The sequence below is a fragment of the Carettochelys insculpta genome, chromosome 11, assembly GCF_033958435.1.
Source record: "Carettochelys insculpta isolate YL-2023 chromosome 11, ASM3395843v1, whole genome shotgun sequence".
Lineage (NCBI taxonomy): Eukaryota > Metazoa > Chordata > Testudines > Carettochelyidae > Carettochelys > Carettochelys insculpta.
This window is the reverse complement of record NC_134147.1, coordinates 43,857,085-43,881,029: the sequence shown is the minus strand read 5'-3', so window position 1 is coordinate 43,881,029 and position 23,945 is coordinate 43,857,085. Positions and strand designations below refer to the sequence as shown.

At 43.6% G+C, this 23,945-nt stretch overlaps 1 protein-coding gene across 26 annotated transcripts in view; it reads right to left on the bottom strand.

Moving 5' to 3' along the window:
* Positions 1–23,945, bottom strand: part of MAGI1 (membrane associated guanylate kinase, WW and PDZ domain containing 1) — a 488,573-nt gene that overhangs the window by 126,952 nt on the left and 337,676 nt on the right. For all 26 annotated transcript variants that reach the window (XM_075006137.1, XM_075006140.1, XM_075006139.1 and 23 more), the window contains exon 3: positions 3,486–3,605. In XM_075006137.1, the coding sequence (XP_074862238.1) occupies positions 3,486–3,605 (120 nt within the window). The remainder of the gene's footprint in view (positions 1–3,485; positions 3,606–23,945) is intronic.

The following is a 23,945-nucleotide window of genomic DNA, read 5'->3' as shown; positions in this document are numbered from 1 at the left end:
GTCTGTGTTGTATTTCCCCAGTTTGTTAGTGAGAAACAAAGAAGTCATTAAGCATCTTTGCCACATCTCTTTATTTAGTAATGGGCCTACTCTGGCTTTCGTCTCCCTCTTTTTTCTAATGTATTGGTAGTATGTTTCCTTGTTATCCTGTATATCTCTATCCAGTTTGAGCTCATTTTGTGCCTTGGGTTCCAAGTTTGCCCCTACATACTTGTGTTACTTGTTTCTATTCAACCTAATTTGCCTTAGTTTCCACTTTTTGTAGGACTCCTTTTTAATATTTAGATAATTCGTGAACTCCTGGTTAAGCCTGGGTAGCCTCTTGCCACACTTCCTATCTTTCCTACAGAATGGAATAGTTTGCTCTTAAGCCCTGAATAATGTCAGAATCAGATGCAAATGACTGGTGGTATGAGTATCAAACGTTAACCTTGTATTCATTCATGACCCAAAATAACAGTGTTATTTTGTTGTGCTAGATGACAATGTGATTACTCACCTAAATTCTGCTAGGCAACATCACTAGACAATCACTCTCCACCCATTGTGTGTGGTTTTGTAGAACTTTCCACATAGTCAACATGGACCATCACTCGTCCATGTCGGCCTTCAGCTGCCCATTGTTAGACTCTTAAAGAAAGGACAATGAACATTCAGGAAACCTGCCTCGGAAAAGTTCAGTGAAACTCTAACGTAGTATCATGCCCATCCAAATCAACACAGCCTACAACCTTTTCCACTGAGCTATCTTCAGGGCTGTGTGTATGTTCATTACATGAGGCTATCACCCTGCCCAGATTCCTTGTTTAGATGCTAAATGCTCAGAATTATTGAGGTGGTAAGAATGGTCTGGAGAGCAAGATATTATCAACCATTTAACAGAATCTTTAGATGCTATGAGGCAACCAAGAAGGGAGGAAACAACAGGGAATATGGACTTCACCCATGCCTGCCAGAAAACTTATAACCTTCTCCATAGACTTGGTACAGCACAATTGCACCCGTGTGGCACTGTCCTCTCACCAACACTACCCAAGCTGCTAGCCACTCCTCCTGACTGAGAAGTTCCCCGAATAAGCTCAGAAAACAGCACATTCATGATAAATGGCAGCAATTTAGATGATGTAATATGCTTCATCAGTAAAAAGCGGGGTGGGCAAAGCTCTTTTATCCAGCCAAAGTGGCAGGAGAGAGCTGGGGACCTCAGCCTTGCACCAAGGTTGCAGGGTATGGACTTCTGTCCAGCAAAGACAGGGCTCTTGGGGCTTCTGCCCAGCCAAGCACACCTGTTGGGACTCAAGGATTCTATGTGGCTCAGAGAGTTAGTAGGTTTGCCCACCACAGGCATGTAAGAACATTCACAAGCACTGAATTAGACACTATACCTAGTGACATCAAACTCTGAGTTGCAACAGGATGTGACAGTATTACATCACAGTTCCTGAAACACCTTGGAACCAATGCCTGTCCAAATTCCTGATTTAGGCTGTTAACAAGGGTAACCTGCCAAGGATCTGGAGGATGTCAAAAGCGATTGCCATTCTAAAACCCAGAAAGAACCCACATAATGTGGCAAGCCACTGATCTACCTTTCCACTACCTATTGTCTTCAAAGCCTGGAGCAGCTTATCTTGCAGTGTGTACCTCCAGAGGTGGAGACAGCTCTGAGTGTCTAACAAGCTGTCTCTGGAAGAGTCAGAGCACACACGATCAAGTCCTAGCCCTTGTTACGTATATAAAAAAGGGTTTCAACAAAACCGGAAGATGGAACTGTTTTCTTGGACCCAGCAGCAGCTTATGATGCAATATGGCACAATGGTCTTCTGGTAAACTGTGAGGAGCTCACCCAGCACAGGATGAACATCTATTCGTGAACTTCTACTTCATGATATGCATGTTTGGGTACACATGGGAGACTGAAAAAGTGCATGAAGAAGACAATCAAACGGCTTAGCTTAAAACTCCATGCTCATGCCCACTCTATACACAAATGAACTACTGATTCAGTCACACAAGTCTACTGAGGCAGGTGATATCACAGACATCATGTGTCCCACTCCAATCCCATAGCTATAAATTCTAAGCAACATGCTCCCTTGTACATTCATTGCAGAACCTCTACAGACAGTCTGATGAAAAAGCACTTGCCAAATTAGGTCCGCTAATATTCACAGATATTCTCAGTCACCCCAGTGCAATGTTCCCTCTAATCATTTCCATCCACGTGAGGAACAAATTTTATGTGCTTTGAGGCACGCGCTAATGTGCATCACCAACAGAAAAACAAAACCTAGCTGTGGGGACTCTGAAAATCAGCTGGGTGGCATCTGCATTTCTCCTGGGCAGTCACACAAGTGCACTGCTTACAGGGAACATGCCCCAGAGCACAGCTTACATCAAGGCATCCCAGTTATGCTGTCAAATATCAGACTGGAATCTGTTGGAATCAAACCTATACAGCATGACAAAAAAGCAGTCCAATAGCACTTTAGAGGTTAAAAAAATAATTTATTAGGGGGTGAGCTTTCGTGGGACAGACCCACTTCTTCAGACCATAGCCAGACCAGAACAGACTCCAGTATGGCTATGTTCTGAAGAAGTGGGTCTGTCCCATGAAAGCTCACCCCCTAACAAATTATTTTGTTAGTCTTTAAAGTGCTACTGGACTGCTTTGTTGTTTTGATAGAATACAGACTAACACGGCTACCTCTCTGTTACCATATAGCATGATGAGTGACCAGCAAAACACACTTGGAATAGTTTCTTCATTGTTGATCCAACAGTTCAACTGCTGGTATTTGACTTGCCATGTAAACATTGAACTCTGCTGAACAGATTCAAACTGGCCAAAGTATATGCGCATCTAACTTTTACACACAAGTCCACAAAACAACCCACTTTGTTAATTTGGCCTTTGTCAGTCAATGGTGCATGCTGCTGACTGGTGTCAAATGACTAGAGCTCATGGTGGCCTTTTGGCCCTGCATAGAGCTGATTAAAATGCTGTTGGGTAGGTCAGCAAACACTGCAAATGCTACAAGATGATGGCTATCAACTGGATTATGACATGGAAGAAAAAAATTTAATATCACAGTGAGATGGGAAATTGCAAAGTGAGCATATGAGGGTGGGTGCAAAGAAAACAGACTGTGTCTTCACTAGGATAAAAGCCATATGTCTTCAAGTTAACTAATTAGAGACAAAATCTTAACATATTTTGCAGTATTCACACAATTTATCGGGTCAAGTTAAAAGACAGGCTCCTCCTACAGCCTAACTTGACCTGCTAATTCATAAGAAAAGTGTGTGTTGCTTTGTCTTCGCTGGGATTTTATCTTGCATTCCCTAACTAAAGTTGAGAACAGACCAGTTTTTCCTTAGTGATGACAAAGCCTGAGAGGCTGATCCAATCAGTGGCATAAACACCTTTAGAGTGACTATGTAAGTGTCCCCTTCAGCTTAACCAGACACCCGCTATGCCTTACCTTCATATGTTCCTACTTCAAGAAGAGTTCCACTCTGCTCAAGATCTAGAAACTCCTGCACAGTCAGAAAGTTATAGTCTACTCCAGGCACTTCTCCTTCTCGTGGAGGACGGGTTGTGCCTAAAAGGAAAAAACCACAAGTTAGCGCAAAGTCAGTATACCAGGAATTAAATGGGACACTGAAACATCCTCTATGAGGATAACAATGTCAGTTTCTCCCATGAGCTTTGTGGAAAGAAACCTTGAGAGACAGGGTACATAGTGCTGCGGGAAGTGTAGACATAGATTCTGCAGAAATTAATATTCTAGGGATTGATTTAGCACATCTAGTAGGCATGCGTTAGATCGAATGCTAAAAGCACCCCCTTCAACCCTGGTACACTTCGCAATTGCGAGGATTAAGGGAAGCTGATGGCAGAATGCGAATGGTGTAGAAAGTCGACCTAAGGTACGTTGACTCCTGCTATGTTATTCTTGTAGCTGGAGTTACATATCTTAGGTCAAGTGTCACCCTTAGTCTAAACCTGCCCTCAGTGCAAATTCTAGAATTTACAGCCCATTGTAAATACTAAACAGATGCAGTAATTTAGTTTTTCACAGACATTCATTAACAATCGTTTTATCTACCTGTATTTGCTGTGCTGTGCCAAACAATCTCCTGGGGTATATACAAAAAAAAGACATCTGCCAGGTTTTGGTATTTGGAAGCCTACCACTTAATTTATCCCTACTTTTGCTCTTACTTTTCACCTAGTGCTAGGAAGCGTTGTGCAGCACAGCTGTTACACAAAAAAGTGTTCAGCCTCTCTCTCTCTCTCTCTCTCTCTCTCTCTCTCACACACGTGCACACACACTTCTGCTACATTCGGCTCAATAAAAACTTCTTTCCACTTCAAGTAATATTCCCTCATTTTTTAGATACACAAAATTATGTCAACTTACGCCATCTATAAAAACGAGAATAACTTTTAAAACTTGTGTCTATAAGTTTCTTAGCTACTGGTAAGATTCTAAGTTTAAAAATTTTTAAAAAAAATTTTGAAAATACTTGAGTGTGTTAAAGTTCGCAACAGTTCCTGGCCCCTACTACACAAGAGCTGTGTCATAAAGGCTATGTTTAACATAAACATGAATATGTTGAAACAGAAACAGGAATACAACACCCACCCATTTGTGTGCCTGTCCATGAGTGAATGAGTTGGCTGAAGTTCAATCCACACATAATGGCAGAGACGGTAGCTGGCAGAGGGTGGCACTGCTTTTTCTTTCAAGGGGCATGGCCAGAATTTGTCAGTGAGGCTCATAATTGGAATTGGCCAAACAAAACAAAACCAAAACAAACAAATAATAATTTTAAAAAAACAACCCTGAACTGGAAACATTGCAATGGAGAATGGAGGAAAAAATGCCCATTTTTCTTAGTGACCCAACTCAATCTTTCTTGGATTTCTGTCTGTTCCTGGAATTTCTGATAATGTCACTGGCCAGCACAGCTCTTATCTCTTATATTAGATCGGGAATAATATAACACTTCCTCCTTGAACTGCCCCCCCCCACATTCATGTTGTGATTTTCAGATTAGATTAGTGCAGTATTGTCTTTAAGGAGTTCTCTGTGATGGGGATATCAGAAGCTTCAGCTAGCATAGAACACTGTGTCTCGAGTTCTCAGTTGGCTGCTATTGGTGCACCATCAACTACTCCCATACCCAATTTGTCATTCAGTGCAATTCAAGATACTGACTTCCATCTACAATAAAAAATCTATATGATTCAGGGTCTGGTCTCCCTTACTAGTGCATGATCTACCCTGAAATGCTGTTTTGCCCATCAGCTCAAGTTCAGTGAGCATGATGTAAAGAGTCTTTGTGCAACTTTCTGTTGTGTTTTAGATCGAAGAGTCCAGTCCATTTAATTGATACTGAGTGCCGTTTTATGTTCAACCGTATTTACTGTCCTTAAATGATGCCTCTCTTTAAAAGATGTGTGAATTCTCCAAGTCCAAAAGTAAACATGACGACACACTCACCGAGATGAAAAATGCATTCGGCTTAAGGAAGGGTAGGTTACGTTAGGTGCTTGGAGGCGCATGGGCATTCTGGTTGTCATCTGCTGACTCAAGAATAACTTGAAAGCGGCAGAAAGCCATAGCAGCAGTTTCACCAGACATTAATGCAGCTCTCTTCCTTCCTGAAGGCATCACCTCCTCAGCACGTTCATCTGCCTCAGCACTCCATCAAAAGGCTAATTCTACAGCAGCACGTGGGAAAAGGCTGGGGGGGTGCTTGGGAATTTATGGGGAATACTAAAGATTATAGATGCTGTTTGGGTGCAATGCTCCTGTCCCACTGACAACTTGGCAGATGTTTTCTCAAGTGCCAGGGATAGGGAAAATGGGTTTATGAGCCATTCTTTGGAAATACTGCTCATGAGGTCGCTCCTGAGAAAGCAAGGGCAGACAGAGGGCAGGGCAGGCTGCTGTAACTGCAATGACCCCCTCCTCACCCCAACCTCAGAGACCATCTGTCAGCTAAGAATAGCCAGAGCACAGCATGCGCTGGCCATATCCTCTTCTTCCCTGGTACACCTAAAGGAAGGGCTATGATGGATGGTGGGGGACAGAGATGGCAAAGAACTACACAGTCCTGGAAACCACGTTACACATTGGGTAGTTCCGATGGCCTTTTTCCTTCCCCTTTTACTTGACTTTGCTGGAGCAGTTTAAAGGGGCTACAGTGTATCTATGTCTTTTCACATCCTGTGCACCCATCAAATGTCACCCTGAACAATCAGACACACACCAATACAATATACAATATGTGATTTAATGTGCAACTTACATATTAAAAGAGAAACACATGAATCAGAAGGGGAATAAATTATTTAATAAAATGACACTGCCCCATAATTTGTTTATTTCTACCTTCCTGCAACAACTGTTTTGAACCATTTTTTTCATCCTTCTGTTTTTTTTTTTATGATGGCAACTCTGCATCTAGAGGTTTACTATTAATGGCTGGCTGTTCTACATGACAGTTATATCTTTGCCATAAGTCCTCTGAGCCATTTAGATGGACTTGTTTGTTTAATTTCAGTGTTCTTAATTTCCTGAAAATGTTCAAGCAGGGAAAAAAAAAATCGCAGATGGGCTTGTTATCAGCAGGACTGTCTGTGACACACACTGAATATATTAGAAATGCTGAGCCGTAGCGTAAAAACAAAAACCATTACATCAGCTAGATGACATTTGTCACCACACATCAGACTCCAATAACGAACGGAAGGAAATAAAACAGCACACGTTAGGGTGCCCTATCTGGGGGAAGGTTTTAGAAAAACAACAACTTTCCATGTTATTATCTAGCACAAAGATTGTTCTCAGATGCTTGTGAGGCTACGCATCCTGTCTTGAATCCTAGCAAGTGTTACCGATTGTGATTCAGAAAGAAAGGTGAAGGGGAACCCTGTCTCCTCCTTTCTTGCAGCAGCATGACAGGCTTGCCGGCTGGACACACGCCTGGCAGATGGCATTTCAAAGAGTTTTCATGAACCATCTGGGATGTGTACAATGATTACAAACCACACTTACAACAAAGCCAGAAAGGTTTCTTAATGTGGGGGGAAAAAGCCAAGCAAATTCTATTCCTGGTCTTGGGAAGGGCATACTAAAAATAACTAACGTCTTCCATTCTGAGATGCTATACGGCCGAAATCCAAATGCGTGACTAATTTGCAGCACGTATGTTAGAGATCACCCGAACATTTTCCCAGGGAGGATCCGTCTCTGTCATGTTCTGCGGATGAATCTGAAATTGTAATTCAGTCCCTTGTTATTAATGGGGCTTAATTAAGTGCACAGCATAGGACTTTTCTTTAAGTGCCATTTCATCATCTTCTGAGTGTGATAGTCTTTGAGGAGAGAAGACTCGGAAGATCATGGTCCCCTTCATCTGAGCAGACCAGCAGTTATGGCAGATCAGACAATGGCTAACAGCAGAACTAATTAAATACACAGAGTTTTATTGGCTGCCCTGGCCAGCGTAAGATGTTCGGCTTGAAAACAGGAGCCAATCATATTTAAACATGTTAACACGGTTGCCACCTTTGCACTGAAATATTTAACAGTATCAAATCTTACCGACATTATATAGTAATTTGCCCACTTAATCTGTCCTCTGCCCTACTGTGAGAGTCACTGAGGATTGCTAATGCTGCAACAAGGCAGCACTGAGGGAAAGGCTGGGTGGTTATGGACTCCTAGTGTGAATTTTATGGTTCATAAACTTTTATGATATTTGGCAAAAGTACTCCCTGTTGTATGATGGTAGCTAGTGACCTTATATTCACAATCTAACCCCTTGTACCTTTTCTCCTGCAGCCATAAAAAGCAATATATCAGCACTGCAGTTTGCACCATCAGCTTCTCACAAGATGGGAAAGAGAAGGGACTGGGAACCCATATTAGCTAATGCTTTCAGCTTCATCTACTAGTGAGAAAAGAACAGGCTTTCACCTTTGGGACTAAAAGACCAGGTCCATCAACACAATTGATATTGTGAAGCTGCCTACAATGGTTCTGAATTCAGTAATTTAACAGTGTCCATTGTAAAGATAAATTGATATTATAATTAGGTTGCCCATCAGACAATCCAAAGGAAACCTAAAGGATGGCATGGCCAAATTGTTAGTATGAAATTCAGAGGCTGCTTATCTCCTTATCATTCAGCTAGGGCCTCATGTTAAGTTGGTAAAAGCCTTTGAAGCCCCGCTGCTAAATTAATCAGAATCTTACTTATAGTTATCTAAGAATAAGTCTTCAAAGAGCCCATAGTCAGTCACCTCAATTACCTTGTTAGAAGAAAACAGTTCTCTAACATTGTAATGCAATTATTGTGCCTAATCAGTTGAAAGTAAATCACTTAGAGGTTGCTTTTCCAAGGTGCTGAACACCCTCAACTCCCAGTAACAGCTGTAATTTTTGTAATCTTCTCCCCCACTCCTGGGGTTGCTGTTTAGAACCCAACAGAGCACAGGGGCATAAATCAGTATGTTTTAAAACTATATAATTTGTATGGAAAATATCTTAATGCTCAAGGCCTTCCAAGAAGAGGCTGCATTCAGGCTTCATTTGAAACCCCAGAGCAGATACCTAATTAAAGACCGTATATTACATTTCACAACAGGACTCCTTTAATATTTTTTTCTCCATACTTATACCATGGGTGTTTTCACCTCATTGAAGATTCTGTAGCAAAAATTATGCTGCGAGATGCATGAACGGTGGCTTCAGATAAAAAACAAAACAAAACAAAAAAGCCATGTGTTATAGCTGGAGTTTTATGAGATATCTTTCAGAGACTGCTTAGAGGCAGCAACATCACTCTAGCATGCGTTCTGGAGGCATCCCAGGAGGCTTTTTAGCACTTGTAGAAGATGAGTGCCCCTGCAAAAGTCTTCTACAACCGGGGGTGAAAAAGGTCTTCTCTCACATCATTAGATCATTTGGGAAGTCTATTTTATTTGTTTTGCATCCGTCATTTAAATTACCAGCTAAATGAAAGGTAGGGTAAGCTCTGCAGACCTGCTGATGGCAAACCGTCCAAGACAACCTGTTCTGTCCTCAGAAAAGACACCCAGTTCATGGCCAGGTTTGAACAAATATTCATCATACATGGTATATAATTAAAAACAGCCTCATCTATAAATAGTAGATTAACACAAAATTAAGTGCAGCACTTCCATTAGCAAGTTTGTGGCCGAGCACTCTTCCCTGTGGTCAATTTAGGTATTATCCAAATGGATAGTACTGGAATTTACTTCAAGAGGGTCTACGTGGAGTTCAGTCTTTGATACTCTTATCTGATTCATACTAATCATGTATTTCTTTTGTCCACAAACATAGGGATGCCTGTGAGAATTCAAACCATAAAAATGTAGTGTTCCATATTTACTACAGATCAAATTTGCACATATTATAAATGCTTCATTTCTAGCTCACCACTTACTAAACTCATTGAGATTTGAAAGTGAAGCTGAGCCTCTTTCCTTCTTGTGCATCAGCAGCTATTCCTCTAACTCAAGGGTCTGCAACCAAAACAGCGAGAAAAGCCATTTCTTTCAAATTCGGTTATAGAGTCAATAATTTAAGAGCCGCAATGCATGTGAATATGAGACAGTCCTTAATAAATAACATCAAACTGTACTTTTTGCCACCCCTGTTTTAAGAACAGCACACACACAATGATTTGTACCAGTTAAAAAGTTTGAGTTACTTTCAGCCCTGGATTGGAGGGGAAATGAGGACAAGGCAAATCTTGGGCCTGGGGATAGGCTCTTAAAGCAGGAAAGAGCAATATTCACATCAACTTTCCATTCCCAGGCTGTACCCCTTCGGCCCACCAACCTGCCCCCACCATCTCCAGACTTGATCTGCCTCAGCACCCAAATCCACCTCTCTGTCCTTAAGTTTTAAACCCCGCCCTCCCCCCCATCTCCCAGGCTTAACCCCTCTCAGCCCCAAACCTGCTCCCACATCCCCAGGATTAGCCCGCCTCAGCCGATAAGCTCCTCCAGCTGCACGCACTGTCACCGCTCTATGCGGCAGCATTCCTTCTCAGCGGGGCTTCATGGCTCCAGCAGGGGCAGAATCCTGCAGGCTTAGCACTTGGCTCACCTGCAGCGTGGGTGGCTCCCTGCCCTGCCACCGCTGAAACAATGGAACTAAATTTAATTGGTTTAAGGGCCGGTTCCCTCCCACACTGCTGGCTGTTAAACCAATTAAATTATTTCCGCTATTTCAGATGCATCAGGGCAGAGAACCGCAAGAGGAGTCAGCGGCAGCACCCACAAGTGACTCCTTAAAGAGCCACATGCAGCTCTGGAGCCACAGGTTGCCGACTCCTGCTCTAACCAATCGAGGCCCATTAAATATGCACTTAACGTACATATCAGAGAAGAACAGAATCTGATTTTAAAGACCAGTGAGCGATGCATAACAAGAACAGAATCCAGCTCACTGTTCAAATTAGCAGAAGCAGTCACCATGGGCCTAACTTTGCTCTCCTTGGAATCAATAGCAAAACTCTCTGGTTTTATTGCAAGTCGAGTTAGGTCATTGCCTAGCGCTTTTGTGAATCCCACCTCACTTTAGCCACTGTTGGTTATTTACAAGGAAAGGAATGAAGCTAATCATCAGCCTCTCCCAATGCAGGAGTCACAAAGTGGGAGCATGGGGTTAGGCGGTGAAATTGCAAGGCAGGGCGCAGCATGACTGGCTGCTGAGTCTCAGGCTCATCCATCTCACTAAAAACCTTCTGTTCCTATTTTTGTGTGTGTATTTTCACATGGATATACTGTAAACACTTTATTAATTAATCAGTTTATCCATGTGAAAATACACATACGAAAACATAAAATTACCATTGGTTTGAATTACATTAGACAGGTGAGGACAGGGGGAGTTGCTAACTGCTAGGAAGAAAAGTGTGGTCCAACGTAAAAAGCTCACCTCTGTCCTAAAGAACAGTGGATTTCCTTTTGTCACAGAATCCAATCATGTCACTCCTTTTCCTTCCTCTCAAACACAAACACCATCACCACATGGTGCTTATATAGTGCTTTTCATTAGCAGATCTTGAAGTGTTTTATAATGGATGTCAGCACCATTATCCCTGGTTTATAGATTAGCACCTTTTCAATCCACTTTTGAGCAACTGTCCAGCCAAGCTGCACATCCTCGAGGGGACAGCAATTGAAAAAACTCTACAGCTTAGAATATTCAAAGCCTCAAAATAAGAAACTAGCTTTGCCCCTTTTAATCTGTTTTGGGAATGTATTTGTGTCCACACTGTGGCATGCAAGTCTGCACAACAGTAAAATGCTCTGAGAAGGGGGCAGAAGTAGAGGAAAGGAACCTTCAGTGAGACACGGACACTGTTGAAATTAGCAGTGCAGCCATGACAGGCCCTAGCTGGAGTGTGTAGGGTATGCATACAGAGATTTCAGGTTTATAGGGCACTCTTCATGTCTGTGACGGAGTATGCATAGCCCTCATTGGGACGAGTGTGGTTAATGCCTGGAGGGCACAGGAAGTTCTGCTCCCGGATGTACTGTATGTGCCCCAAGCGCTGGAGCAGTATACGGAAGAGCAGATCAGCTCAGTCCTGAATGGTGGCCAGAGAGGAAGGTCGTGCTGCAAGAGCTCCTAAGATAGGCCAGCAGGAGATGGGAGTTGGAGACTACATTGGACCTCTGGAGACAGGAGAGACAGGGAGAGAAATTGGTGTTGCAGAGATGGAAGACCCTGGAACCTGGTGAAACAACTGCATACTGGAGCAGGTAGAAAGTGACCCAGGAAGGGTGTGTGAGTGGTCTCCCACCTGGGACTTCAGTATGTTGTGGTGAGATTCACTGCTGAGCGAGTGGTGGTCTATTACCCCACTGACAGGGCCCTGGGTCGAGACTCAGTAGAGTCAGGTGGGCATGTTTCCCCTTATCAGGGCTGCTGCCCCATACTTTTGGAATTTGATCAATAGGCACTGTGGCCTTGAGTTGTAGGGCCATGTTAAGGACTCAGGCCTTTGGGCTGGGTTGCTCTGGATTAGCGGGTGATAGAGGGAGCTCAAGTGGTGATCACACCCGATTAACCTTGGTCTTCAAGGGGGCAGGGTGTGCCTACGCTGTCAGAGTGCCCAAGCAGTGCCTCTCGATCTCCACTACTGTTTATGTGTGTGTTGGCTGGGCATGAAGGATCTGTACCCTACACTCTACCCTGAATGTACACCTGTGACCTGCCCAAAATCATAGAAAAGCTGTGGTGGAGCAGGGATCTGAACCTGGGGTCTGCAGGATAGACCTCTAACTTCTGATCCACACCTGCTCCAGCCTTAGCACTTGCATTTTCTCACACTTGCAACATGGAAACGTTCATGGCAACACAGACTCACCAAATGCTGCCACATGAATCCCCATAAACTTTCTCCTCTGAATGGATTATGATTCATGAGACTAGTAATTCTCACGTCTTCACATGGAAACATGCCGGTAGGATGTAACCCTTGTTGCCGAGTTCATTTTGTGGTTCAGCTGGCTGATGGATAATATGGAGAGTAAAATACTTACCATCTCAAATGCTCTGTGGGAATCTTGTTAATTAACACTGCTGATGAGGGCACCCATGGGGAATAGCTGAATTTCATGAATTAGTTGAGGAAGGGCCCAATCCTATGCCCACTGAACTCAAGAATATGGCACCTGCTAATTTAAATGTTGCATGACCAGGGGGTATATAAACTGTTGATGAAAAACAAGTAAAATGTAACACAAAATGTACTTTGTTCATTGATTTGGTAAGTGGAATTTAGCTGCCATTATTTATGTTTTCTCTAGTTAATGTATTAGAGACTATTTTCATAACCAATCAAACCTTAGTAATGGGACCTCATTACAGTGTTCTGTTGTCAAGGCTTTGCTAGCAAGTCATGAGAGACTGTAATTTTTGTGCATGCAAATTATGGGGAGGTTGGATTAACTAGGTGTGAATTAACAAGGTGATTCTTTAGATCGCTGCATGAATATTTCAAAGATTCATCCATGTATACAACTTAAACATGCAACAGTCACAATAAAGAAATGTTTTCTTTAGAAAAAAATCTTTTCTGTGCAGAATTTTTCACTTTTAATCTAAAAACTATGTATTTTGGAAAACTCCAGAAAACAGTTACAGTACAACCTTTATTATCTGGCATACCCGGCCAAGCAGCCGGCTTTCCGGCAGCCACGGCAGCCAGCCTTGGCCAATCAGTTGGCTGTGTGGCAGCTGATCCCAGCTGCTCAGGTTAGCCAGGCATGCCGGTTAAATAAATGTGCTGGTTATTTGAGTGCCGAATAACTGGGCTTTTAGTGTATATATGTGAGTATGCTAAACACACATCAAAGGCAGGTAACATATCGCCCGTGGGCCAGATCCAGCCTGACATACATTTGGATCCAGCCCAACATGGCCTAGTGGGACCATTGCACAGGTTCCCTGGCCGCTAGGGCCCCGTAAACTGCTGAAAGCAGATGGCTGCTGGGATTTGCATGTCTGTCGGTGCAGCATGCCCTATCTGTGCCCTTCCCCTGTCCCAGCACCATCCTCACAGCCTCCCATTGGCTAGAAACTGTTCACGGGGAGCTATCACGTCAGTGCTTTCAGCTGTGTGCAGCACACGGAGACAGTCTATCCCTGACCCCTCTGGGGGCACGGCCATGCAAAGATATACATGGAGGCCTCGGCAGCCGGATGCTTCGACCAATGTGTGGGGCTGTGGCAACCAGGGAACCAGCCTGAGGATTCTACTGGGCAGCTCCTGGCCCAAGCCTACGATTGGCACCCCACCTGCACCCCAAACTCCAGGTCATTGGCACTCCTCCTGCACCCCAAACTCCTGCCCCAGGTCACAACCCCCAAACCCTCTGCACCCTCCTGTACCCTTGTCCCAGGTCACAAACCCCTCCTGCATGGAAACTCCCTCCCTGAACCCACACCCCCTGCACCTCTTCTCAGAGCTCCTTCCAGTACCTGCACTCTGTCCCAGACCCTACGCCCCCTCCATTAATATCATAGGAAAGTGCAGCCCTTGACCACTTACCAAATTCTTGGTGTGCTCCCACCCATCAAAAATTATACCCCATACGATTCTATATGCTCATAATGCTCTCTCCTAATCTGGTTATTTATAGCACTGAAAATTCTCTGGTGAAGCTTAGACTCTCTCCTCCTACATATATTGCCATACATTGTCTGTGTACGTAGATGCAGGATGCAAAAGGCTGAACTGGCTTCAAGGAGACATGAAGCTGATTATTCTACTGTACATTCATATATGCCTCCATTCATACAAGCCTAAACGCAAAAGATGCAAAGGTGGCCACGCTCCTCTGAACCTGCGACTCCTATCCCACGTAAAACTACTGTAAGGGAAGAGGGTCTGCAGAACTACTACTTCCCTACAACCAGTTACAAAAGGGCAGGGAGTGAAAGGACTCCTGGATGCGCCGCCTCCAGCAGCCTGGCCAGCAGGGCGAGCTAGTTGTGAACCCGTTAAAGACTTGGAGCTATTTAGACCTGACCACTACCGACTCACCTGTCCAGCTACTCTTGGGGCAGTGCATTGCCCTGTACCTAGGTGTTTTGTGAGTACATGGGATTATATCACAGGGCTGCCTGGGATAACAAAGCACCAGATACTGATCAGGAGGTCCCTTCCAGTCCCATGTGTACGTCGACATATCAATGACAAAACCAACAACTCACAGAAGCGAGTCTGAGTGCCCAAGCCTACAGAGCCCAGCTTGTGCTGCAGTGCTCAAAAGAGCAGCTTCGAAGTTTCGTCTCAGGCTCTGAAATGCGCCCATCTCCCTGAACTTTACAGCCCAAGCACCAGCCCACACCTACATCACCATTTTTGGTGCCACAGGGTGAACCTGGGCTCAAAATCGCTGCCGTGGGGGTGTTTTTTGCCATGAATACAAATCCTAGAAGACTTAACGATGATTGGCCTTTTATATGCAACTTGCCCCAATACGTACATTTTATTAACTCCTGTTAAAAGAAAAACCATCCAGAGCTGTGGTGAATCTCACTACCAGCTTTCTTTCAGGAAGGTAAGCCACAACAGAAATTTGCAGGTCGCCTGCATTTGTCCCTCCGTTTGATGCATGTAGCTCTACAAAAACCGTAAAAATCAAGGCTGACGGTTTCCTGAACTCAGTTTCTTTGAGAAACAGATCCACAAACTAGTTCTACGTATTAGAGTCCTCCCACAAGTGAAAAACAAACCTTCCATCGGCTCTCATTCCCACTGTACTGAATGACTAAACTACAGCGTAAGCAAAAGAACAAGGAAATTAAGTGGTCTCTTGAGGAGGCACAGTACCAGAAGTCAGACAATCTCCCATTAGCTATTAGACACCCTAAGTACCACGTTTAAGGCTAGAGCAAATTATAGTGCAGCATGTCGATGCTGTAGCAAAAAAACACCTGCGTTCAGCCTCAGAGGTGCACAAACTCTGTCTAGAAACAGGAAATAATGGTCATTGAGATTCCATTTGATAGAAAACAGAAGGAAAATTTGGGGAAAGAAACCGCCCATACATAAGGCACAGAGAAACAGACAGAGAGAGAGAAAAGGCAAAGTAATGCAAGTGTCAGAGTCAGGTGAGTGAAGGTGACTAGATTTCCAGCAGAACTTAAAAGGATTTTGTCCCCCAGAGGTAGCCATGTTAGTCTGTGTCTTCGCAAAACAAAGAAAGCAGTCCTGTAGCACCTTAAAGACTAACAATATTATTTATTAGGTGATGAGCTTTCATGGGACAGACCCACGTCTTCAGATCTGAAGAATACTTTGTTATTCAAGAACATTTTTAATCCTACGTAAATCCTGGCAGTCTTTCACAGCTTGTGGGATGATGTAAAATGAACTCCTGAGGTGGAAGCCTAGTGAACAAGTACATGACAACTCAGGTTTAACTATTGAATAAATATTAACAATCCCCTTCGGGTAACACACAGTTGCATAGCCATGACAAGACCCTCTCCATCTACCAGTTAAATCAGGGTGAGTCTTTCCATTAATTTTAGTAGGAGCTGGCTCCTCAAAAATGGAGTAGGTACACAAACCAATGCCTTTTTTGTGAGTAAAATAAGAGCCCTCCTCAGGTATATATGCTGCAGAAAAATGGTGCTGTAAAGCTTGGGCATCAAAACTTGTTGCTTTCCCAAAAAGAAGATCATAATCAACATTAATTAAAGGCTTTAGAGAAACCAAGCACTTCCCCGCCACACCAGTGGTTCCCCGCGTTTTCAGTAACTCAACACGCTTTAACAAGACAAACAATTCCATGGTACACTTACATACGGGGGAAGGGGAGTACAAGCACTTACACCATGTCCCAGCTCCAAGGGGCTCCCTCCCTCCTTGCGACAGCAAGGATCTGGGGGCAAGTTCCCTGCCAGCCCGTTCAGGACATGAAGCAGCATTTCAGCTGCCTCCCAATACGAATGGGCTCCTGCAGGGTCGCCGTTTCCCTCACGGTGGATCTGCAAAGAGCTGCTGAGGGGAGCAACTGACCAACCACATCTCAGCTGGGACTCACACCAGCTGGCATGGAGTCGCCAATTCTCTCCCCCGCCCCACCACCCACGGTGGCTGTGTTTCAAGTAAATGCTCTTTTGCTTCATTTCATCCTTTTACTCCTAGTTACACCCCTTCTCTCTGATTAAACCTTTCTAATGTTAGCAGGCATTTAGCATGATCCCGTCTCAACACAATCATTGTTCAGCTAAGCTGTACATATCATTCTTATGAGACATACTTCTCAAATCCTTTAATATTAGATGCACGTCTCAAAATACCTGCCAGTGTATCAATCCCTTTCTGCTTGGGGCCCAGAAACGAGCATGATATTCCTTACCAGTTCTTTCTGGCGCCACAAGCAGTCTGACTCTTACTTACATTGTGCATCCAATATTGTATGTCCCTTGAATAGATCTGAGGTTCCTTAGGATCACACCCAAGTAGGTAGCAACAAAAACTATCACTGGGAGATAAGTATCAGAGAGGTAGCCGTGTTAGTCTGTATCAACGAGAACAAGAAGTCCTGTGGCACCTTGTAGACTAACAGATATTTTGGAGCATAAGCTTTGCCCACAAAAGCTTATGCTCCAAAATATCTGTTAGTTTATAAGGTGCCACAGGACTTCTTGCTGTTCTCACTGGGAGGTAAGTGTGTCAGGGCCCAAAATAAACGAATCACCCCTTGTCCCTGTCCAAATCTTAGTGAACAGATGCACACATTGGAAAAACCAATATCACGTCTCCTGTCTGTGTTGTCATAGAGGACAGGGATTTAATTTTCATTAACACTATTACTTTCTCAGCTGAGGCACAGCTTCTCCCAAGTAAGATAAAAACCCCATTTGGTAGAGGTGTTCTGAGGAAAGCTTTCCTGAGCACAATGTGTCTGATGGATGAACAGGGCTATCAAAACTCAGTAAATGTAAAGCCTCCCCTCCCCACCAAACCTCCCCAGAAAATAAAAAGTCATGCCTGTGCTTCTTGACAAAATTAAAATGGGATTTCTTTAAAATACCAGTACAGTATCTGACTTAGATGAGATTACCAGTGGAATATACATTTTTATGATCTATGGCACCCAAGGTTTTATCAAAAAATAAATTTGAAAGCTCTGTTCAGACATTTACTTTCACAGTAGCAGCAGCAGCAGCAGCAGCAGCAGAAGCATCCTTCAGTCTACATAGACTATGGATCGCACCCTTCATAGTTCCATTTGGGATCATCATTTGCAGCACTGACTGTGACTGTGAAGGGCCACACGAGAATGACAGTCCTTGCATCATTTTCAAAGTGAGAGGCATTTATCCCTCAACAGCTATTTCCAGCCCTCCAAATGATGGATGCAGGTGAAGTCATTTTACGAGAGGGATGGGGAAAAAATAGAGTTAATAGATATCCTTTTGGGGCATTGAATAGACCTGTTTAACTTCAAATGCATGTATAGTTACTGATTACATGAGCCTACTCACATGCTTAAGTGCATGCTTAAATATTTTCAGGATTAGTGACTATATGCAATAAGCACATTTTGGCTAGGTTAGAGAATTTGTTTCTGCTCTAATTAGTAACCAGACTAACAACTCACAAAAGCTGTATGTTAGGAGTTGAAATTCTGGGCAAGAAGCTGATGTCTGTTTAGATGAATTCAACAAAACACATTAAAGCTCAAACATTCAACAACATGGCTGGTCAAATATCACTTCCTGAGATAAACCCACAATTTTGGTTACTTGAGAAACACATCTCACATCTTGACAAGCAAGTGTTCTGTAATTAGGAAAACCTCAAGTGTGGAACAAAAGTCCATGCCAAGGGGGCGCTCCACAGCCTCAGAACCACACAATGTGCAAATCCCTAGGGCTACTGTATGACTTGTGAGTTTATAATTACATATAAAAACCCATCTACCTACTTCGAGACACTTATCTGGCACACGTTATCATGGTGCCTGCATACCTCACAAACTGTACCTGGATAGACTCTCCTTATGAGGTAGGGAAGTGCTGTTATGTCCATTTTACAGATGGCAAATTCAGAGACAGGAACACAGAGTCTGAACACAAAGTCACTCAGGAAGTTTGTGAAGAAACTCAGGACTCTCAAGTCCCATGAGGGTGCAGTTATTTTTGTGAGTAGGTTCAACCCAACAGGAACACCACAGTGATAGAGTCACAAGAAAAGGAACTGGCAGAGGTTAAACCTCTCTAGCCTGGCACTCTGGGGACCTGACCAGTGCCGAATGAGAGAATTTGCCGGACTCTGGGAAATCAACAGTGTCAAGCACATTACCAACACTTCCACTGCTTCCTGGGTTCTTAGAAGACATTTAGGGGGTAAATTACAGCTAAGTAACAGCACAGGACACAAAGCCAGGAGTGGTGGTTGTAAAACAAACTTTACGGGACCTGAGGAAACTTGGACACATCCATGACAAGTGGTCGTCTGGCAAAATAAAATCATGCCGGATTACAGGTGTTGCTGGATCAGAGTGTGCGGGACTATAGGGGTTCAGCCTGTAATAGAGCAGCTGGCTCAGCTTTTATGTACAAAAGCAAAACCCCACCACTAAACAACAGATGACCTCCTAGTAGTAGTAGGCATCCTTCAGTCTGCATAGACTATGGATCGCGCCCTTTATAGTTTCAATTGAGGACTTCATTTACAGTGTCTACTGTGACTATGAAGACCCACATGAAAGTGACAGTCCTTGCTGCATCTCTTGCAGGTGTGGTGGGTGTCTGGCAAGTCCTTAGTGTGCTTTCTGTGCGCTCGCTTCTCCTCTGCTAGCTGTCTGATCCTCATCTTGCCCTTCTGAAGGCCCTTGTGTAACCCCTGCCTCCATCTGCTGCGGTCGTCTGCTAGTTCTTCCCAGTCGTCCAGCTCGATGTCTACCTCTCTGAGGTCTCTCTTGCAGACATCTTTGTAGCGCAACTGGGGGCGTCCGGGAGGTCTTTTGCCAGAGGCTAGCTCACCATACAGGATGTCTTTTGGAATCCTTCCATCGTTCATCCTGTGGACGTGGTCAAGCCAGCGGAGCCGACGCTGCCTGAGGAGGGTGTGCATGGTTGGGATTCCAGCTTGCTCCAGGACGGCGGTGTTGGTCACTCTGTCCTTCCATGATATTCCAAGGATGCACCTGAGGCAGCGCAAGTGGAAGACGTTCAGCCTCTTTTCCTGGCGGGCACACAGGGTCCAAGTCTCGCTGCCATAAAGGAGGGTGCTGAGGATGCAGGCTCTGTAGACTTGCATTTTGGTGTGAGTGTACAGCTTGTTGTTATTCCACGCTCTCTTGCTGAGTCTGGACAGAGTTGTGGCCGCTTTTCCGATCCTCCTATTTAGCTCAGTGTCCAACGACAGGGCGTCAGTGATGGTGGACCCGAGGTAAACGAACTCGTGGACGACTTCTAACGTATAGTTGTCAATGCTGATTGATGGGAATTCAGCAACATCCTGACCAAGTACGTTTGTCTTCTTTAGGCTGATAGTAAGCCCAGATGACCTCACAGTAAAATATATTGGCTCAACTAGCTCTTGGGACAATATGGCATAACAGAAACCAGCTAAGCCACTTTTCCACTATTGATGACATCAGCAAACTGCCAGTAAAATAAATTACAGCCTTGTGCAGTAATAATCCATTATTCCATATATTTTTTACCATTACCATTGAAACTAGGTAAAATACAAAAGGCAAGAACCAATGAAATAAATCTTGAAAGACAATCTGAATCCAGCTGATTAACTGGCATTGCTTCTCATTCTGATTACTTCATTCCACTGTAGGAAATTATACTGTGCAACATCATCTACAAGAGTTCTCTTGCTACGTTTACAGTTCATTCTGTATTATGCGTTACACTTTCTAGATGGATGAGTCACATTAATTATTATTTTTCACACTGACTGTTAAGCCAAATTAGGCAGCTTTTAGAGGTGAAGAGGAAAACACAATTAGTAATGCATCTAAACATTTGCACTGGAAAAAACAGATAGAGACAGAGGAGGAAAAAGCTTTGATGACAGTCACAGAAAATTACCAGAGAGGTAGCTGGGTTAGTATATAATCTATCAAAACAAAAAAGCAGTCATGGAGCAATTTAAAGACTAACAAAATGTATTAGGTGATGAGCTTTCATGGGACAGACCCACTTCTTCAGGTCTACAGCCCTACCAGAACAGACTCAATATTTAAAGCACAGAGGTCCAAAAATTGTTATCAAGGCTGACAAATCAGAAGAATCATTATCTTGTTAGTCTTTAAAGTGCTACATGACTGCTTTTTTGTTTTGATAATCACAGAAAACGTGTTGGCCTTTTATTTGTTATTGAGACACTAATCACTGCCTTTCACACATTCTAGCTTTCCCCTATTTATTTTTAACACTCTAAATCATAAGCCTCTTGGTCAAGATCATCTTATGGTTGTGTGTATACGTATAGCACCTAGAGCAATGCGTCCTGTTCCACGATCGAAGCCCTAAATATTTTAGGATTACAGGGTGATTCTCTCTGAGCTAAGTTGATACATTCCAGATAAATATATTTAATCCTATACTTGTAAAATGTACTCACTAATTAGCAATTGTTTTCTAGGTTTTGTTGTTGTTTGTTTTCTGAAGGCAGCTATGTTTAATGTAGAGAGAGAAGAGAAAAAAAAACAGTAATGATTTGGGTTTTGTATGATAAAACTCCACTAATTCAAGGCTGTAGGAGGGGCAACTCAGAGAGAGCCATCATTACCTTAAATCTATCAGTCCCCTTCTCCCCTCTGTCAGAAACGACATAACCATTATTCAAAGAATGTAAGTTGATTTCCTGGATCATACGTCCTCTTTGCTGCTTAATAGGATTCTCATTTATTATTTAAAAGAGCTGAAACTAGATCATCCCTTGAGATCTTGTGGAAGTTGAGACTTCAAGTGAATTTGTCCAGCTTCTATAATTGATTCAATCTCTCTCAAGGTATGGTAGTATTCAATATATTTATATGGAGCTACACATCTCACAGAACTGCAAGGGACCTTGGGAGGTCATTGAGTCCAGTCCCCTGCTTTCTTGGCAGGACCAAGCACAACAGTAACACCCCTATTTACGTGATTTCAACTTGCGCATTGCTTGGATAAACGCCAGTCAAAATCGTTAGTGGTGGGGAGCCGGGAACCAGGTAGCTCTGGACTCCCCTCTGCTTGTGGAAGCAAGGAGCCAGCTTCCCGCCACTTGCAGGAGCCAGGCAACTGACCAGCAAAGCAGCGCTGGTCAGTTTTCCAGCTGCCACAAGGAAGAGATCCGGGAAGCAGGCTGTGGCCTGGTTCGCAGCACCCTGCCAGTCCCAGGACTAAGGAAACTGACCAGCGTAGCAATGCTGGTCAGTTTCCTAGCTCCCTGACTTGTGCAAAATTTGACTTACACTTGGCTGCCCAGAAACACAACCTACACCTAAGTCAGAGGTTTACTCAAAAACTCACACTGCACTGATTCATCTGTTTAGTTCTGAAGTGTGTTGATAACAGGTCATGGTTATTTTAGGTAAGCACAGCCAGCGCTTCCAAGGCTGGGGTTTCTTGTTTTTGTTTTTTATTAAACTATGACATGTGGTAACTTTTACATACAGAGTTTCACAGTGAGTTACACTGTAGGTTAAGATTTGAAATATTTATAAGATGTAGAATTTGGGTAAAGGTGAAATTATTAGTGACTATCAGCGGGTCTCCAAGGAAACACACTTGTGGCTTTTCTGTTTAAACAAAGAGTTGGTTGGGTATTTCTCCCATCCCATGTCTTTTCCCAAAAGAAAAATAAGCACTGGATGTTCGTATCATTCTGGTGTACAAAGTGCTCAGCCCTGGACTGTACCCTACCAGATCTGAAGACCCCCAACGTTGTCCTGCAGACTTTAGCCGCTCTACAGAGTCTGACATTCTTCAGTTTGACTCCTCGTACTGTACCTCCCATACACATTCCTTCCACTCTACTAATGCCACACACACTTTAACCTTCCTCTCATCGAAGTTATAATCACAGCAGCAGAGAAAGCCACAGAGTTTCACCCCAGCAGTAAATAAGTCCATATTTAAACTAATTTCAAATAGCATTCCACCCACCCTTGGCAACAGGTGTGTGGAACCACTGCCCTTGGGCAGGCAGGGAGAAGAGAGGAGTGGAAAGGGATTAAAACTAAATCTGCTCATAGGAATAAGGGGACTTCAAAGTAGCCGGGGTCCTTTCGAAAAGGAGCCCCATCTGGACGAGCCGCGCGGCGGTGAGCCGCGCCAATTTCAAAGCGCCGCGGCCGCCCGCATGCTAATGAGGCACTGAATATGTATTTCAGCGCTTCATTAGTGAACTTCGAAATGGCCATTTCGAAGTTTTGGGCTAGTGTAGACATAGCCAGAGTCTCTCATGTCAATTATGTATTTCATACATAAAGGCCTGAATATGGAGTTCAATGGGTCAAGGCATGTGGGAAACAGCATGAGCTAAAGCCATTAGAAAATGGTTTAAAATCAACAATTTGGATATTGACAACTAACTCAATCTCCTGCTCCTGCCCTAAGTGCCTTAATTTAAAGCTCTGCTTTTTCCCTTCTGCTCTGGGATTAGCGGCTGCACCTAGAATTCCAGGGGGCTGGTTTCTTTGTGGAGAATTCAAGGGAGTAATGTTTGAAAAAATGGCTCCAGGAAGCTAACTTCAACCTTCATAATGGAGCAGTGACTGCTACCCCCACATTGTTATGAAAGGCTCTACTGTGATTAGAAACGTGAAGGGAAGTTCAGATCCACAGTTTAGATTCTTAACCCTGTGACTCGCATGGGTTGTGAAAGCCAGTAACCTCAGCTGGGAGCCGGCGAGTGGGGAGACAAGTGCCATTGTTTGGTTTCTGTGGGAACATTTTTGTTTTTAACTCTTTCCTCAGAATCGGTAAATTGTCCTAAAGAAAGAACCAGTTTTCCTCCCGTAGGCTCACCATAGTGTAGAACCTAAGTGGCTTTTTGCTATGGATCAAACATATCCCTTGTTTTATGTTCTTTTGGGAGAAAAGGGACTTTGCCTCACTCACAACATGGACATCTGAGATTGGTACATTAGGAAACCTACATAAGGGCTGTCCAGAGTTCACCTACAAGAGTAGTTGTTAATAGGAATATAATTTTAGTGTTTTATTTTCCTCTTTTTAAGCACACGGGAAGGGATGGGGGAGGGAAATTACACCTGCAAATCAAAGTTTGAAAGAGAACACAGGAGGACTCAGTTTCTCTCTACAGGATGTTACATGTAACCTGAGTTACCCCCTTCTTTGAAAGCTAACTTGATTTGTATGCTACCTCTTAGGATTATACAGCAG